The sequence below is a fragment of the Oculina patagonica genome, chromosome 4, assembly GCF_052425735.1.
Source record: "Oculina patagonica isolate OP01 chromosome 4, crgOcupat, whole genome shotgun sequence".
NCBI classification, from domain to species: Eukaryota; Metazoa; Cnidaria; class Anthozoa; order Scleractinia; family Oculinidae; genus Oculina; species Oculina patagonica.
Window position 1 is genome coordinate 62228440 of NC_135761.1, and position 16724 is coordinate 62245163.

The 16724-nt window shown below is 38.6% G+C and overlaps 2 protein-coding genes across 2 annotated transcripts in view; one reads left to right on the forward strand and one right to left on the reverse strand.

The window, feature by feature from the left end:
• LOC144650983 (uncharacterized) overlaps positions 1-8266 on the forward strand; it is a 19187-nt gene extending 10921 nt beyond the window's left edge. The window contains exons 10-17 of the mRNA XM_078510833.1: positions 2883-2980; positions 3580-3692; positions 4043-4366; positions 4823-4977; positions 5624-5736; positions 6096-6220; positions 6733-6876; positions 7179-8266. Of these exons, the coding sequence (XP_078366959.1) occupies positions 2883-2980; positions 3580-3692; positions 4043-4366; positions 4823-4977; positions 5624-5736; positions 6096-6220; positions 6733-6876; positions 7179-7459 (1353 nt within the window). The 3' untranslated portion in view covers positions 7460-8266. The remainder of the gene's footprint in view (positions 1-2882; positions 2981-3579; positions 3693-4042; positions 4367-4822; positions 4978-5623; positions 5737-6095; positions 6221-6732; positions 6877-7178) is intronic.
• On the reverse strand, positions 8261-16060 carry LOC144647748 (uncharacterized). Its single transcript, XM_078507427.1, has 9 exons — positions 15588-16060; positions 14566-14668; positions 13376-13409; positions 12982-13182; positions 12650-12797; positions 11822-11918; positions 11024-11560; positions 10369-10449; positions 8261-9089 (listed from the first exon to the last, which is right to left on the reverse strand). The coding sequence occupies exons 1-9, from the start codon at positions 15764-15766 to the stop codon at positions 8652-8654; spliced, it is 1818 nt and encodes a 605-aa protein (XP_078363553.1). The 5' UTR covers positions 15767-16060; the 3' UTR covers positions 8261-8651.
• Between the last annotated feature and the right edge of the window lie 664 nt (positions 16061-16724).

Consider the following 16724-nt stretch of genomic DNA (forward strand, 5'->3'; position numbering starts at 1 on the left):
TTATGTGAAAGGGCGATACATTGGAGAAAATATCAGATTGATCCAAGATTTGATGTTCCATTTGGATAAAGAAAATTCGCCTGGCATCGCCGTTTTTGTCGATTTCCGGAAAGCCTTCGACACAATTGAGTGGAACTACCTGGAGAAGGCTCTCACACTCTTTAACTTTGGGCCCGATTTCCTACAATGGTTCAAGACTGTATATTCAAATATTTCTAGCTGTATTCTCAACAATGGTCACGCTTCTCACTTCTTTTCTTTAACTCGTGGAGTGAGACAAGGCTGTCCAATATCAGGCCTTCTTTTTGTTATTGGTCTTGATCTTCTCGCAAGAGCCATCAAAAATCACGATCTTATTAAAGGAATTACAATAAGAAACCATGAAATAAAAACCACCATGTATGCAGATGACACCACAGTCTTTCTTAGCGATACAGAATCTGTTCCCCATTTACTCGAACTGCTAAACCAATTTAAGGTTGTCTCCGGCCTAGAAGTCAATTCCACCAAAACCGAAGCTATGTGGCTCGGCAAATGGAAAAATAGATGTGATACACCTTTCAATTTTAAATGGCCCGTCGACCCGATCTGCGCTTTAGGCGTCTTCTTTTCCTACGACACCACAAAAGCGGATAAGCTTAACTTCGACGAAAAGTTGCGAAGTATGGAAAAAGTTTTGAATATTTGGAAAAATAGGAAACTGACTTTAATTGGCAGAATAAATATCGTTAAAACTCTAGCCTTATCCAAATTAATTTTCAACAGCTCTAACCTCAGTTTACCAAAGGACTTGCCTGACACGATCAACAACATGATTTTTAATTTTATTTGGGAAGGTAAACCTCCCAAAATAAAGAAAACTACAGTCATAGGACAAAAAAACAAAGGCGGCCTAAAAATGATTGACTTTAAGGTAATGGAAACCGCTTTAAAAATCTCATGGATTAACAGGATACACCAAAACTCTTCCTCCTCCTGGAAAATTCTCATTGAACATTTCTTTAGGCAACATGGCGGCCTTTCTTTCCTATTAAACTGCAGATACAATTCAAGGCAACTTGATCTAAACAATGCACCACCCTTTTACCAAGTGATATTAAAGCATTGGCAGGAAAACAAACATATTATCTCAGAAGACAATATTAAACGGCAAAATGAAATTATATGGAATAATAAAAACATCTTAATAAACAAACACATGATCTATTTAAAACAATGGCACCAAAGCGGCATTACCTTTATTAGCGACTTGCTTGATGATGATTTTGGTTTCTTATCGCATACCACATTTCAACAAACTTTTCAGCTGAAAATCCCGTTCACAACTTATTATGGTCTAATAAACGCAATTCCACCAAGCTGGAGATGCGAAATCAAAGCAGCAAAAGACCAATTTGAAAACGAAAATGCGTCGCAAGAATCCCCTTTACGCAATATTATTAACACCCGTTCTGTTTATGCAGCTATTACGGATCATTACTTCCAACCTCCAACTGCTGAACAAAGACTTCTACGGTATGGTTTCTCCCAAGAAAGCCTAAAAAATGTTTACAACTTCCCTTTTGCAATTACGAACGAAACAAAGCTTCAAATCTTTCAATATAAAATCATCCATAATATACTTCCTACCAGGTATTCGCTTTTTCGTATGAATTAATGCGACTCTGAAACTTGTCATTTATGTAAAACGCAGCCGCAAACATTGCCTCATCTACTCTACCGATGTCCAAAAATTTCTAATTTCTGGACTGCATTTCAAAAGTGGTGGTCCGAAAAACAACAAAATACAATTACTCTTTCAGAACGCGATATCCTTTACGGCTGGCATGACAACGCCATACAAACAAAAGATATTTTAAATTACATATCACTTGTAGCTAAGTATTATATCTTTTGTACGACCCAAGACTGCGATGATGTACCTTTTGACGGCTTTCCTCCTTTTCTAAAAAACAGATTGGATACTCTACAACATATTGCAGTTAGAAATAAAACTATTAACAATTTCGAATTAAAGTGGAAAGACTTTATGTAAGCTTATTTCCTTGTTTATTTATTTTATATTTTTTCATTTACTTTATTTTCCTATGTACCTGTACCTTTATTTTCATATGTAAATTGTAACAGTTTATAAACTACGTAACTTAATTGTAACTTACGTCTGCTCTTTTTTTTTCTTACACTGTAACATTTGTACAATGTTAAAATGGCAATAAAGATATTAAAAAAAAAAAAAAAATCTAAGGACGTTTTTCAGTTTTCTTTTTTTCCTAGATCAATAACAGAGTGGAACTTACTGCCCGCTGACTTAGTGAATTGCAAGTCATTATCGAATTTTAAATTAAATTTAGGGAAGCATGCAAACAAGTAAATTGTAACTAAGTATTTTTATATCTTATTTATGCATTTAAATTTTTATTGTTTTTTATTTTGTATCTATTTTGTATAGTTGATGTGATGTCGTAAACGATGTTATCAACTTAATAAATGTAGATGTAGATGTAGATGATGATTCTTTCTCTTTTGCTGTGACTGGGTATTACCCATTACACCAAGCGCATTTGCACGCCAGGTTTGGCGTGAAATACTAATTAAAGACCACCATTTAGTCTTTTTTGTAATACGCGTATCTTGGCTATGACGAACAGGCCCACAATTTTATCAGAACAAACCCAAGAAAATGACTTTTTGTTCGGGTAATAGGGAGGATTCCACTGTATAGTTTGAGAACCTAGACATGGCATATGCATACAGATAACAAAGGTCAACCTTAAATTCTGCCGGTCAAGATAAACAATAGCCTGGGATTCCTCCCTTCTTGCTCGTAACCAACTTTGATACTTCAAGGACCGATTCTAAACCTTAATGCTTTTTGCTATTAGGAATCAAGAGGCATTTCTGGAGGACAAAGGAAGCGAGTTAACATAGGCATGGAATTGGTGACTGATCCGACTTTGCTCTTTCTTGATGAGCCTACCAGGTAAAACATGATTGCGAGGAAAGGGCGGTGTCAGGGTGTTGCTTGTCTGGTGATGCTTGGTGGGAGAGGGGTTTTCAAGAGAAAAGGGATGTTTTCTCCGGCGGACTCTGAAATGTTTGTTCTCAGCCATGGCAACAACAAATTGTGAATTGGCTTGGGCGCGATCTGCCGATCTGTATGGTTAAGCTTTGCTTTCTGATTGGTTGATTGCGTTCGAATGTGACTGGCCAGATTTGAATATTTTAATTTGGATATTCCTTAGCAACCACTCTAAGACATTTAAAATTATTCACTTCTTAATATGGTGAAAAGATTTTTTGTCTTTGGTGGCTTTTACCAGTGACCTACGAGGTCAGAAGGAGGGAAGTAGTTAGAAGAATAGGTGTAATGACAAAGCCATGAAGACACAGTTATTTCTAAGTTAACTTTAACAACCATCAGCTCTTCCATACCCTAACATAATTCGTATACTGGAAATACGGATACAAGAAGCTAGACGCCGAGTGTTTATTTAATTATCCTCTAAGGGTGGAGTTGTTGCAAAACAATATTTATTTTGGCTGCGTTAAGTTTCGCTTATTACCGTTTTTTCCTTGTAGTGGCCTGGACAGTACTTCAAGTTTGATGGTTGTGGATGCATTGAAGGCCGTCGCTGAAGAAAGAAAATTGACGATTGTCTGCGTCATTCACCAGCCAAGATACGAAATATTTAGTGAGTGTTTTTTTTATTGTCTTTTTTATTGATTCAAAGAGTATTTTACCTAAACCCCTTCAGGCGGCTTGATTGGCTTACGTCATTTTTTAACTCTGTAATTTCAATGAAAGTTAAGATTGAATAAGGTGGCTTCATTCGTTTGTTTTGTGCTTGCCTACAAATCTGACGGGGTATATTCGCTGATACCCGTCGTCCGATTTTGTACCAAGTGATGCGTTTTGTCCAATATAAGTGCGCGAAAAATCAATGGGGGGTTATAATTAGAATTATTTGTTTTGGGAATCTTAGCTTACGGATTTTTACATCGTTACGTGATGTCAACATTTTGTTTTTTACACACTTTTCAGGTAAATTCCACAAAGTTCTCTTCCTTGCTCCGGGCGGAAAAACCGTCTTTCAAGGAACAGTGCCTGAAGCAGAAAACTACTTTAGAGACCTCGGCTTTGTCAAGCCCGACCAAGTAAACCCAGCGGATTTTTACATGGACGTGATTGGTGGAATGTGTGAGACGAGTCACTCAGGCTCTGCTTCATCTTTACATGAGCAATGGGTGCAGCACGCATCCGAAAACAACGCGGGCGCTGCAGCAGTTGAGAACTTAACTGCAGCTAACGTCATGGAAGAGCTTTCGTTTAACAGATCAGCTGAAGTATTGATGAGACAAAACCAAGGTATTATGCAATTGCCGTATTATTCCGAAAGCAGCAATCCTGATATTACTTTCGGATCGATTGATTGATTGATTTCAGGTATTCATTATCCCAAATTCATCCCAAATTCATTTACTCGCAGTTGACCAGCTCTCACTATCTTCATATATGGGTCATGACATCAAATCCTTTGAGTTTTGAATTCAGTTTTCAGGCTTTTTAGCAACTGCTTTAATATTGCTTTAATGCTACGAGGATCTTTTCCTTCAGTTATAGAAGAATTATTTATATGTTCTTTCTCGTATTTAAGTGAATTGACCATAAAATAAAAACAGACCAAAATCTGACATTTACTTCAAAATTGACAACAAGTCTAAATATTGTCAACAACAACAGCCACGGGGACAACGACGAAAAAGTACTAAGTAGCAGTGGCGTTGCTGTTTTAAAGCTACTGTCATATATTTCTCTTCTCAGATCAGCAAGAAAGATCGATGCCCAATTTTTTTATCCAATTCTTCACTTTCCTCCGTCGTGAAATTCGTCTTCAGTTTCGCTTGTCCCGTTCTCTTCTTCTGGATCAGTTCCTGGTGTTACTTGCCGGAGGTACCCTGGGGGCCCTTAGAAAAGAGGTGAGTAGGTTTGCTAGTACTAAAGTTGCTTCTGCTTATGCTAGATTATACATGTGGCACGCTTCGTTTGTGCTGGTGTAATTGATTCTGGAGTTCCAAGTTACAAAAGACGTTTCTAAAACGTCTATGAAAACTGCACTGAAAGTTCATAGAGTTTATGAAAAACATAATTTAGCAATGCGTATTTGTAAATACCAAATGTATGAATTTTGTTGTTTTTCGTTATCGTACCCAGACTTAATAACATTCTGTCCAACATCGAATTAACAAATCGACCACGTTTCTCCATGGTCTACACACATGGCATCATAAAGTGATAAAAATTCCACGAGAACGCAGACAAAGTTTTGGACACCTAATGGCGTCATTTGTATGGTCTATTTAACAAATAGATTCCATTTTGCCGTGCGTTTGTTCAGTTATAGATCACAGATGACGTCAAAATGCGGTAAGATTAACGAGCCGCTAGGCGAGTGGGTCACTGCAAGACTGCCGTGCGTCTGTACTCTAATAGATAACAGGCATCAAGTAATCACAACGCGCGCATAAGCTTGGTTATTGTATAAAAGAGTAGACCATGGAGAAATGTGGTCGATTTATAATTTTGATTGTTTGTTTGTTTTTTTTTTTTTATTTTCGTTCCCAGGCTCCACTTGACGAGTTTTTCACTCTTGTCACTCTGAGTTCTCTAGCAATTGGTTTGACCGCCATGTTATCATCTCTGAGATGTTTTGGTAGCAACAGGGCCACGTTTTGGCGGTAAGTGAGGGCCCTTGCTTTTGTTAACTAGATACTGAAATTATAAGTGCACATGGAGTGGCAGTAAGCGGCCTATCTCACCCTTCATCACAATTGCATCCGCCTCAATGAGATGTAAAGGTGGAGTAAGCACTAGATAAGTTGTTTTATCCATTTCATTTGCAAATTCTCTTTTTTAAGCCCTATTAAACTCGAATAGGCCTAAATTATTTTATTATTGTTTTCAATAACTACGTTATATTGTAATTTTAATGTTTAAAGAGTTGTAACACATGTGCGGAGCCCTGTGAGTTGCGATAGGATTGGACTGTATTATTTTTGGGATGAAATAATATGTAATGTACCATTTACTTTTCCAGGGAAGCAGCATCTGGCATCAACAGAGTCAGCTATTTTGTGGCTGTTAACGTCGCCCAGATTCCCATAATCCTTATCACTCCCATCGTGTACCTGAGCCTGCTGTACCCACTGGTTGCACCAAGAGGTGAGTTTTTTTTAAAATACGTTCAAACTTTATTGCGTGATAACGAGGCTACCGTGTTGTCCAATCAGAAATAAGACAAATTGACTACTAGTCAGCGGCAGCTAGTTACCATCAAAACACGTCATGTATCTTAGCAACAAAATCACGTCATTGCACCTTAGGTTATTTTTAGAATGAATGAAATTTCCTAACGAAAAAAAGCTCGTCGCTATCAGCCGATAAATGCCGCAAGCTAAAAGGCCAATTGTTGATGGTGTACTGCGAGTTAGCAGTTAAGTGTCGAAAATTGACAATAGTGCGAAAAGCTGTCAAGCAATTTGAATAAGAAATCGATACTTAACAATTTTCTTCGCCCAATTGTCTCACTGTTAGACAGCTGTCTTTCCAACGCAAGACTACTTTGGCGTGACGTAGTTATTAACGGCATACGTTCTATGTAACGCAACAAAAAGCCTCAATCTCGAGTTTATGCATACAAACATGTAATATATCCTTATAATTTTTTGACCCAGGCTATTTTCGACATCATTATTTTGCCACACTTGGAGCTCAGTTTGCCTGCACTGGAGTAGGGTACTGTATATCCGCCATCTTCAGCCCCAAGAACTCACAGATGGCTTCTGTTACTTTCGGGCTGATTTCTTCTCTTGTATCAGGTAAGCAAAGATCAAGTGTGCAATAATGAATGTGACGTAAAGTATATGAAATAATTCATATATGTGTGAAATGCGGATGAGATGTAAAGTGAAGAAATGATCTTCGCAGTGAACGGCAGTAAAGGGTCATGTTATCGTTTGAAACATTAAAATATGAGGCATGATAAGTCAATTAAAGAATCGCGTTCACTGATCCTGCGAGGAGATACAATTTCGGTTTGCAACACAATCTTTTTTTGCGTTTTTTTTTTGTATTACGTAAAGTCTGAAAGTGTCACCACTGTTTTGTTATGAATTCACAGGCAGTTCTCCTACACTGTGCAAAATGGACAGCTACAAATTTTTTGGGCGGTTGATGTACAGTCTGTCTTACTGCCGCTGGTATCTAGAGGCGTTGTTCGAGAAAGAAGCCATTCAATACCCAGATGTCCTAGCGCCCTACGTGCATCGGCTATCCACCAGGAATGGATACACGCTGGATAACTACGGCACATGCGTGGGAGTGTTGTTTGCCATGGGGTTTGCATACCGCGGGCTGGCTTTGTTGTTTATGTTGTTTACAAATAGAGGAAAACAGCAGTGAATACATACAGGTGTTGTAAAACCCTGTCATAGCTTGTTTTAAAAGCAGCCTCAACTCATCTTGATTGTAAATGAGAATGGAAATTTTTCTTTCTCTTCTAGCATGCATAAATTTTGCAGCTCTTTAATGTTTTATATTGTAACCCCTTCTGAGATATTTTTACCGCTGGTGAAAAGAAAAAACGCCTGTTAGTAGTGCGGGGAGAGAGAGACTCTGGGAACGAGGTTGAGATAACTGACACAAAATGACCAGGAATAGTCCCAAAAGATTTAAAAAATTACTTCTTGGAGATTTTAGCTTCTGAAAGAAGAAGAACATATCCAGGTCAATAAGTTAAATAGAGATATTTCACGCAAAAGTGTGCTGATAATGGTTATGATATGGAGATCTGTTTCCCTCAGGACCAGTCAATAAGCGATTTGTTATATAGTACAACAAAGATTTAGAAAAACGGCGGTTGTCGGTCAATTCGAGGGCAACAGTTCACTGTTACCCTCTGACGTCATAGTTATGCAATGTTACCCGCTCAGGGACTTTTGGCGGGAAACAGTTTTATTGTTAGATGTCATGTGACCTCGAAGTAGCCAATGAGAGCGCGTACTGTTGGGGAAAAATTCCAGCTGTATTATACAAGTAACGTTGTTATCACAATACTTTGATTTAGTCAGTCTTGAATCTTGAGACTTTCTGGTTTGCACAACACTGACTAAAATAGAACACAAACTGTATTGGCGATATATTTTAGGTTTATTTACACTTTAGCCTGGTGCGATACTATAGGCCTGTTTAAATAAACATCAAAGTTGATATTTTTGTATTTTTTGTCGTTGACTGATAGACATCCCTGTTAATATACTCAGTTAGTATGGAATACTGATTTGTCGAACGCTTGATTTCAAGAAACTCGAACAAAAAGTTGTTTTTTTTTTTATTTATTTGCCTCACTCAGTCGAACACTAAAATTTTATTTCCCCCCCCCCCCCCCCACCTCTCCCCCTGATATCTAGAGCTCTCGATTTTTTCGAAACTGAAATTCCTAGAAATCGAGATTCCACTGTCAGTATAAAATACTGTCCGATAGCAAGAGTTAAGTCGAGGATCTCAAGCGAAAACGATATATCATTCAAGTAATTTTTACTACTGGACACACAATGCATGCTCAAGGTATGTATCAAACCACAATCCATTGTGGTCACCAAATCAGTGAATTTTCGCGTGAAGTACTAGCATGTTTTGCCTCACTAGTTGGGCGTTTCCGAGTCTTTTTCTTAGCAGTAAACTCCGCCTGGTGTATAAAGGAGTCGCCCCGAACATACCGTATCCCATGGCCAGTGGATGAAAACTCCTTTTGACTTTTATCATGCGGCATTTTTTCTTCTTTTTCCTGGTGCAAGACTGAATCTTTGGCCTGGTTGCTGGTCGAACCAGAAATGAAATCGTCATTTCCTGAAACCACGAAACTATTTTTCCTCGTTAACAGAACGTCATTCGTCACATTCTCGATCGCAAAGCTTGAAGACCTGGTTACTTTCCGTTTTGAGAATCTGTAGAGTCGCTTAAAAACATTACCGTCTGGTGAATCGTTGTTAACGATGTCATCGAAGTTGTCAACTTCAGCTGGAAAGAGTTCCTATAAAAAAGGAAATAAATAAGTGTTGAGATAGACATTTTAAAATTATTTTTCACTCATATTTAAATTGAGAGTCAAGAATGGTCTCTCAAAATGTCGCGGTGCTCGCAATGCTCGCAAAATTTTAGTGGGTGCTCGTTTGCTCGTGCTCGCACATTTTTACAAGTGCTCGCATGCTCGGTTTTTAGTGGAGGTAGGGTTTTGAAAAGTGCTCGTTGCTCGCAAGGCTAATTTTTGTCAATGCTCGTGCTCGCAAAGAAAAACTCTGTGCTCGCATGCTCGCAAATGCTCGCAAAGACCATTTGCAAAGACCAATTCAGTTTTCGGCTTGGGCGTTTCTGGGTTAGATAGGTTTGTGTTGTTGAATTAAAGGAAAAAATCTTCAGACAGGTTAAAGAAGTTTAGTCAGATTTTCGGGATTTTATTGTGACTCATAGGTTGCTTGTAGCAAGTACTAGTGGTCATGCACTCCCAAGTGGGGTAGGGCGAAAAAAGAAACCGGCGAGCGAAACGAGCCGAGCGTGGCCTGGGGGAGAAAGGAACCCAAGCCACAGTCAGCTCGCTTTGCTCCGAGAATAAATCTAGCTAGTGGCGGGTTGGAGTTTTGATTCCGGATCCTTCTGATTACAACCCAAGCGACCTACCTCCATTAATAAATCAATAATGTAATAGGAACGTTACTTTCACGAGCCGTTCTGGGTACTTATGAGACGTACATACATACATACATTAACTTTATTTAATCTCAGATTTACAGAGTAGCTGGTTAGCTAATATCTCCGAGAGAAAAAAAAAATGTAAATAATAACAACCTAGAAAATTATAAAAACAAAAAACACTAAGCGAAAAAATAAAGCATTACAATTAAATTAAATTTACCTTATATAATACTAATATATAATAAATAAGATCAGTTTATATACAAATTACATAAAATTATAGTTTCGGACGAGGCGCTTAAAATCGTTGAAGGAATTGATTGTTCTGTAAGTGTCAGGTAGAGAGTTCCATAGTTTGCAGGCAAGATAACTGAAAGAATTTAAACCAAAGGAAGAAGAAGACGGCTTAGGGAGGGTTAGAATGTTGCTACCTCTTAAGGAGTACAAAACAGAGCGAAAGGAAAACATTTGTTTCAGATATGCAGGATAGTTATCAAGATACAGACATTTAAATAAACAAATAAGTCGATGCAAATGAAACGAATTTCGGTTAAAAAATGCCTCCAAGGAATGTGGTCAGTTGCGTTATGGAACGATCCAATGAGTCGAGTCATAGATACCTTATTCTTTCTTCTTGAAACGAATCTGGAAAGGAACGATGTATTTTGTTTCTCCGAGGAAGAATGTTCAAAACTTGTCACCTGATGTAAAAAAAAGAGGACAATGAAAATGTTATTTTCTGTATTCATTTGCAAACAAGACTTGACAGAACACGTAAAAGAATAACGTTCGCTCCTAAATTAAAAGTTAGTTTGAACATTGCATTTAGTTTGACTCACAGGCTCCCTTTAGAATTGCGTTTAAGGTGTGGGTACATGCCTCGGGATTGAGCTTGCGTGTTATTCTCGTGTGAGTACCTCTTTCCTTTCACCAATAAGTATTGTAGGATACTTGGGCTTACCTGGCAAATATGTTGCATTTAGCCCTGCAGTGCAACAACGTTCCAAAATGAGGAGTGTGGGTGGGAAGGGTTAGCAATACCCCCAGATCCTTCATTATGGAGAAACTGCCTTAAAACGCCTGCTGCGTGTGCTATAAGTGTTATGACAGAGTATTGCATTCGCCAAGCCCAGTTTTTATAATCGATCGATTCTACGTGTAATAGATAAAAACTATCTGGTGAACTGTCTCACATACGCTAAGCGTATTACACAATAAACCAGTATCTTATCTTTTGGGAGTAAAAACAAAAGAAGAAAAAGAAAAAAAATTCACCTTGTAGTGGTGCGAGCCCGCAAAATGTCGCTCAGCTGATACATCACCAAGGCCTTTCGTATCCGAGAGGGAATGGGAACGATAAACCTTTGGTTGAGAGGGATTGGGTAATGATTCGATCGATTGCGTCATTCTATAACTGCGTGTCCAAGGTAGTAAGCTACTGCTGGTCACATGACTTTTCAACTGTAAGTCTTCGAAAGCCGAATCGAATCCTCGGGGAACCCGGGCAGTGTACTTCCCATCAATCGGTGAGCCACCGTAGGGGGATTTGTCTCTATCATTTTCTATTTGAAGATTGTTTTGATGATTAAGTAAAGCACTGCTCTCGGCGCTATTCCTATATAAGGAATAAGGTTTTCGTATCGTGTGCTCCATTTCTCTAAATCTGTCATAGGGCGCAAAATGACTTGATTGTTGTTGAGCGTATGCCGACTCAGCGTCTCTCTCGATTGCCTTTCTCTCAAAGCGTACTCGCTTTAGACTGTGATTTCCAGAGGTTAAACCACTGACTCCTTCGATGTTGTAGGTCTCCGCCTAGGAAAAACAATCACTCAATCATCTAAACGGTCAAAAATCACATTGGTTGGTCATTCTACGAGAGTTTGCAAACGGTATAAGTATTGAGCCTGGGAGAGTATTCTATTCTCCCTTTTGTGATGCTCAGCGCCAAGAGAAAAAATGCGAGAAGAATAATGGCCGTTCAAAAACTGTGCGTAAGTGGGGAAAAACATTGGTCTAACATAAAAGCTAGATACGAGAAGACATGTTTGAAATTCTGAAGCTTCTTCTGTTTACCTGATATAAGAAGTGTACGCATGCCTCGTTCCCACTTTCAATGGCCACATTAAACGGTGTTCTACCCAGTCTGTCGCGAAGTTTGATCGCCGCGCCTCTACGTAATGTTTAAAGAAATAAAATTTACAGTTAAATAAGTGGTGAGAGGCACTGTGAGAGCAAGGGTCTTCCCCAAAAACACAACACAATGACTCTGGCCAGGGCTTAAACCCGGACCGATCAATCTGGAGTCCAGTGCGCTAACCAGAACCGCCCAACGGTTAGCTCAGTGGTAGAGCGCCGGATTGTCGTGCGGGAGGTCTCGGGTTCGACTCCCAGACCGGACTAACACTCAGGGTCTTAAAATAGCTGAGGAGAATGTGCTGCCTTTGTAATTACATCTGCAACTGAATGGTTAGATATTCTAGTCTTCTCGGATAAGGACGATAAACCGTAGGTCCCGTCTCCTGCATCTTCAGTGTTATAATCAGCAGGGGACGTTAAAGAACCCACACACTCATCACAAAGAGTAGGGCATGAAGTTCCCAGTGTTGTGGTCTGTTCTATTCCATTCCATGGATTGGGTGGTGGGGTGAGATCATGCATATGGACGGATAGCAGCTCCCATAGGCGCCTTATATGCTGATGTCCGGTCTCATCCCATAGATTTCGAATTGTGAAGCGCATTGATCACGAGCTTTGTAAATGCGCTATATAAGCACCCATATTATATCATCACACTGACAACAACAACAACAACAACAACAACAACAACAACAACAACAACAACAATGTAACGACATTAACAAAGAAATGCAAGAATTGAGTGTTCAGATATGTAGTACTCACGCTCGCACAAGAAGCTTGACCACTTCCAAGTGACCGTTTTGTGCGGCGACATGTAGCGGACTGGAACCAAGTTTATTTCTTTCATTGCCCACGCTGTTGATATTACCCATAAGCCACTCCGCACAAGAACGGCGACCACAAGCTGCCGCTGAAACGAAAACAACAACAACAACAACAACAACAGAATATTGATTAATTGATTAACTCAAATCAGAAAACTTATGCAACGATTGATGTGGTCAGTACCGTGCATGTGTGTGAAAGACGAACATGGTATAAGCCGATCTGATCTGAATCTTTGAATTTGAGAGGAAGATTCCTTTTCGTCCTACCATAATGCAAAGGCGTATTCGCCGCCCTGTCCCGAGCCAGCGCACTGCAGCCAGCAGAGCTCAAAAGAAATGCCATGCACTCCAGATGACCTTCAAGAGCCGCAGCATGGGCAGCGGTCATACCATCCACAGACATCTCATTGTGAACTGCCCCGGAATGCTTTACAAGCCACACTAAGCAGTTTAAGTGACCTTCTTGGGCTAGAAAATGACAACAAAAAAACAAAAGTTTGCCTTATTCTTTGACATAGTCACTATGACTTAGTATAGTGTTGATGGAAGAATACTATTTAGTAAATGTGATCCTCTCTCTTACGATCAGTGGTTCTCTCTAACCAATGAGGAGCCCTTACTGTAAATGGCTCATTTAGATAACAGCGCTGACTTTCCTTACCTGAAAAATAAAGGGGCGTAGCTCCACTATTATCCTGTCAAGAAGCGAAGATAAATAAAGTTATTTAACTTTTCATATCATGTCTGAGAAATATGATTTTTACGTGCAAAGCTAGGGAAGAAATTTCGATTAATGTGTTGCAAAAGTCAAGTAAAAGAACTTTGAACGCGCAAGAAATTGATTAAAGATAGGAAAATTTCTATCGTTTGCCATTTCTAGTGAGCGAAGAAGTTGTAATGACTTTACCCAGTGAGCACCCTTAGCTATATATCACCGAGGTACATAATCGATATACCTTTACAATATCACAACATTTTTATGAAAAAGGTTAATCCAGAGTAGTGATTCAGTCCATCTTTTCCCATCTCTTGGGGCAAGTTCGCTGCGTGATACATGCCACAAGTAACAGTTAAATCGTTTTAAAAGATACTTTTTACCCATTCTCTATTAAACACTTAGAGATGTTTTAAGGCCCGTTTACACTGGCGATTTTTGTCGCGCAACTCAATGCAATTTTTGTCGCGCCGAAGCTGCAGCAAGTCGCCGCGATATCGCAGTGACTTCATGCAACTTTGCCGCGATATCGCGGCGATAAAATCGCCATGAAATCGCCGCGAGTTTGCACGCGTGAAAACTAGCGGCGATAAAATCGCCGCGAGTCGCAGGAGTTTCGAACCTGTTCGAAACTTGATGCAACTTCGGCGCGACAAAAGTTGCATTGAGTTGCGCGACAAAAATCGCCTGTGTAAACGGGCCTTTAGTAAACCGATCCACTCTAAAGTTATTACCTTAACGGCGAGACGAGAACTAAGAAAATCATTTACTGCGAATGCTACCTGCGTGTGTGTTTATATAAAAAAATTATAAAAACTGCGACATCACTAAATGACTTCATTACAGCAATCCGACAATGTACTTTTAGCTAAGACTTTTTATCATTGGGGAGGGGGTGAATAGAACAAACTTTGTAAATTTGTATTTTTATATAGTTTTAATGTGTAAGTAGTTAACGGATATAATAATATTGTTATTTCTATTTTACTTATTTTATTTTAATTTTTTAATATATATTTCACTTGTTTCTCGAAGAAACTAGCTTGTCTTAGCTATATTAAATTCGAGGATAAATAAAGTTTTATGTTATGTTATGTTATATGTTTATTGTTAGAAATCTATCGAGTATAACAAACCGTCAAGGAGATGCTTTTGGAAGCCTTTCGGTAAATCCATTTTAGACATTCAAGATGGCCACCTGCAGCCGCATAGTGAGCTGGTACTGAGCCTTCAGCTGACCTGAATCAAGTTAAAGAATAAAGCATATTTTACTGCCGATTTTATTTAAAGTAAAACTAAATAATCTCTATTAGTATTTACCACACAAGTAAATAGTGCTTTTCGCGCGCGCTGATTGGTTAACTCGGAGGTGAATAGCAAAGTACTATTCACCTCCGAGCAGCTAAAGAGAAACAAACTGCCTTCGCGAGTCGCTTTGTTTACCGAAAGTGATGTTTTAGTCCGCTAGTTATTCAACTTGTGTGGTATATACTAATTCGGGGCTCGGTAAATATCCACCACTATTCACCTCCACTTCGGTGAATAATTGTTAACTATAGTATCATGAATAGGAGTTTTACTGCTTGTTCTTAGGACGGTCACGCTAAGTCTGTTCTTTGAAACGGTATTGCGTGACAATTCACTAAATCTTAAATATTGCGATCCGTTTGAAGCTTAAGGTCTAAAATGTGTGTTTGGGAAGTTTACTAAGCTAGGTAAGAAAAGCACTTGAAGGTAATAATAAAACAAAGATGAACAAGGATTGTTTTGACTGAGACAGATTACAGATCAAAAACTTGATATATTTAGGCTATTTTTTCCAAGATGCGCCATGCGTGGCATAGCCCCTTTAATTTCAGTCCAAAAACTCAAAATATTTATTATCCTCTCTGATTGTCATAAGCAAAAAGAGTTTTCTAAACGTCAATTGTTATATAAGATTAATTCATTTTTAGTTTTCCGAAACGATTTTTTTTCCAACAGATTGTAGGTTGTTCCAAAAAACACTGTGAAGTGTTGCTTTGAATTAAATCAATCTTAATCCATCAGATAACTTCGTCGCACAAACTATCATATATACACAATAAAAATTAACGCGCATTATTTAATATAATAAATAGTATTAACAAAGAATAAAACCAACAAAAACTCGTTTTACCTGGCAGTTAGGCTACTTCCATGTTTAAAAAGCCACTTTATACACATCAGATAACCTCGATATGCTGCATGATGAATATGACATAGACCTTGCTGGTCGAGAGAATTTGGAACAAATCTCCCGGCAGCTTTTAACGCTTTTAAACGCTGTAGATGTTTTTCTTCCCGTGTTTCCGCCATCGAGGATGTTTAAAGATCTCTTGCCGGTTCATTAACGACGTTTATTTAGACCACGAACGAGAAACGAAGTAACACGGCGATTTAGATTTTACGTACACTGCCAGAATCAATCTCGATTTAAAATGGGCTTCAAAACAGTGACGCTATTTAGAATCCGAATTTTCTAGTTTTAAACTTCCCGTGAAGTTTACAAAAAAGATGAAAAATAAATGCATGCGCGAACATGCTGAAAATAAAATATTTCTCTACATTTTGTCTCTTTGTTGCACAAAGTCCAGTAATTCTTTTGAAAATAAATTGGCACATTAAGAAAGGAAAATTTCCTTAATCTCAGATTTTTTTTTTAGATTCTTTATTTGCGGTATCGATGAAACAGAATCACAATCTGTATGAATATTTAATAAGAGTAAAAGATGAAAACAATGAAAGTTTGCACAAAACTTAAACCAAAATATATGCGTCGCATCTTTTGTTTAGTTCTTTTGTCTTTGACATTAATATTTTACATTGTGTGTCCATTCGCCTTCTATTTACAACCGATTAACCATAAGATGGCGATGTAAGTATATCGATATTATATCTTCATCACAACAAAAGCGGGCCTTTCTCTCGGATTCGGTTTACTAGCAATCTGAGTTTACTTCTCGAGTGCCACGCTTCTTGCTGCAACACCAAACGCCTCAAACAGAGTAAAACGGGCTGATATAGGTTTCATGCTGTGTGCTTATGACGTTATCTCAGCAGATTGACGTATGTAGTACTCTGTTGGGAATTCTGTAACGAGCATAAACGTAAAGGCGTGCGAAAGGAAATTTGGAATGTAAGCAAGTTATTTTACGAGCGCGAGTTCCAAGTGATCAAAAAAATCGACACAGGTGTTTCGATCAATACAGAAAGAAAACACTGGACGAAAGGTAGCGTTTTCGTTCTTCTACGTAGAAGCTCGAAATAATATTCT